This window comes from Nicotiana sylvestris, chromosome 8 (genome assembly GCF_000393655.2).
Source record: "Nicotiana sylvestris chromosome 8, ASM39365v2, whole genome shotgun sequence".
Classification (NCBI taxonomy): Eukaryota; Viridiplantae; Streptophyta; class Magnoliopsida; order Solanales; family Solanaceae; genus Nicotiana; species Nicotiana sylvestris.
This window is the reverse complement of record NC_091064.1, coordinates 176473460-176475473: the sequence shown is the minus strand read 5'-3', so window position 1 is coordinate 176475473 and position 2014 is coordinate 176473460. Positions and strand designations below refer to the sequence as shown.

General features: G+C 42.3%; 1 protein-coding gene across 1 annotated transcript; it reads right to left on the bottom strand.

The window, feature by feature from the left end:
• Positions 1 to 666: 666 nt before the first annotated feature.
• Positions 667 to 1092, bottom strand: LOC138876048 (uncharacterized). The gene has a single exon (XM_070154935.1). The coding sequence runs from the start codon at positions 1090 to 1092 to the stop codon at positions 667 to 669; it is 426 nt and encodes a 141-aa protein (XP_070011036.1).
• Between the last annotated feature and the right edge of the window lie 922 nt (positions 1093 to 2014).

The window sequence follows — 2014 nt, the reverse complement described above, 5'->3', positions numbered from 1 at the left end:
GTGTGAATTGCCTTGGTCTAACCTTTTTGTTGAAAGCTCTTGTCGTTCTGTTCTGGTAGAGTTAACCGTGACATACTGCATTCATTCTCTTTCTATTAATGAGGGCCAATTGTTCATAGCGGCTTTGTACCCAGTCTGTATCGTTGAGCTCAACTTCTTGTATGATTCTTATAGAAGGAATTTCTACTTTGGTAGGGATAACCGCTTCAGTACCGTAGACCAATAAATAAGGAGTTGCACTAAATTATCTACCATTTTCCTCAATATCTTCATGATGTTTTTGTTGGTGGCTTCTACAACTCCATTTATTTGTGACCTGTATGTTGTGGAATTCTTATGCTTGATCTTAAAAGTCTCACACACAGCCTTCATCAGATCACTGTTAAGGTTGGCAACATTGTCGGTGATGATTGACTCCGGTACTCCAAATCGATAGACAATGCGATCCCGAACAAAATTTGCAATGATTATCTTAGCTACAACTTTGTAAGATGCGGCTTCAACCCATTTTGTGAAATAGTCTATGGCCACTACAATAAATCTATGCCCATTTGAAGCAGCGATTTCGATTGGACCGATGACATCCATGCCCCAAGCGGAGAAAGGCCAGGGTGCACTTGTCGTATTGAGTTTATTGGGTGGCACTCGTTTCATATCAGCATGTATCTAGCATTGGTGACACTTATGGGCGTACTTGATGCAGTCTATTTCCATAGTCATCCAGAAATGCCTTGCTCTTAGTATTTTCTTGGCTAAGACAAAACCATTGTGCGACTCGCATGTTTCGACATGCATTTCCTCGAGCAATCTGGATGCTTCCTTGGCATCGACACACCATTGTAGCCCTAGATCAGGAGTCTTTCTGTACAGAATACCTCCACTTTGAAAGAAGTGGTTGACTAACCTTTGGAGTGTGCATTTCTGAGTATGAGTTGCGTGCTCCGGGTACTTCCCCTTTGCCAAGTATTCTTTGATGTCGTGGAACCATGGATTTCCATCACTTTCTTCTTCAACATGAGCACAATAAGCTGGATGCTTATGAATTCCTATTGGGATAGGATCTATGAAGTTCTTGTCTGGGTGTTCTATCATGGATGATAAAGTGGCAATACATCTACGAACTCATTCTGAACCCTCGGAACATGTTTGAATTCTATCTTGGTGAACCTCTTGATCAACTCTTGCACACAGTACAAATATGGTAATATCTTGGTGTTCTTTGTAGCCCATTCTCCTAAAACCTGATGCACCAAAAGGTCAGTATCTCCAATCACCAGCAATTCCTAAACATTCATGTCAATGGCCATCTTGAGTCCCAAGATACAAGCCTCATATTCTGCCTTATTGTTCGTGCATGGAAACCTTTGTCATAGTATGTTCTTAGATGCATTTTTGGATCACCAATTCCGTCGAACATTTCAAACTTGGGAGGTTTGTAACCCTCTGGCAGTTCTACATCTGGTTGAATGCATAAGTCCTCATAATTCAAACCCTCAATTCCCTTTCCACCCTCGACACTCTGAACTCTGCCAGTGAGCTTCTTGAGTTCTTCCGCCATATTCTGATGAGCAGGTACTTCTTGGTAGATTTAGGTATATATAGGGTTTGTTGTGGGGTGTGGGGTAAAGTTTCCACATATATGGGATTGCTTTGGTGGAATTCGGGAATTTGGGCATAATAGTGGTCATTAGTTGAGTTTTGGGGATCAGGAGCAGGTTGTGATGCATTCTGAGGGGTATGGTAAGTGGTGGTTTATGGGTATTAAGTTGGATGGTGATGGTGTTGTTGAGGAGTAGGTACCGATTGAAGGTTATAGTTCTGAGGAGGTGTGGTGTATTGATCGGGTGCGGGAGGGTTTGGCGGTGGATTTTGATTTTATGTGTTTTGGGGAGGTGCTAGGTTTTAGGCGTTTGTGTTTTGTTGGGATATCAGGGACATTTAGGGTGAGGAAAAGATTTGCTAAGTTCCGGACCTACTCGAGTTCTCCTTGTAGCTCCAGTATTTTCTGTTCGAG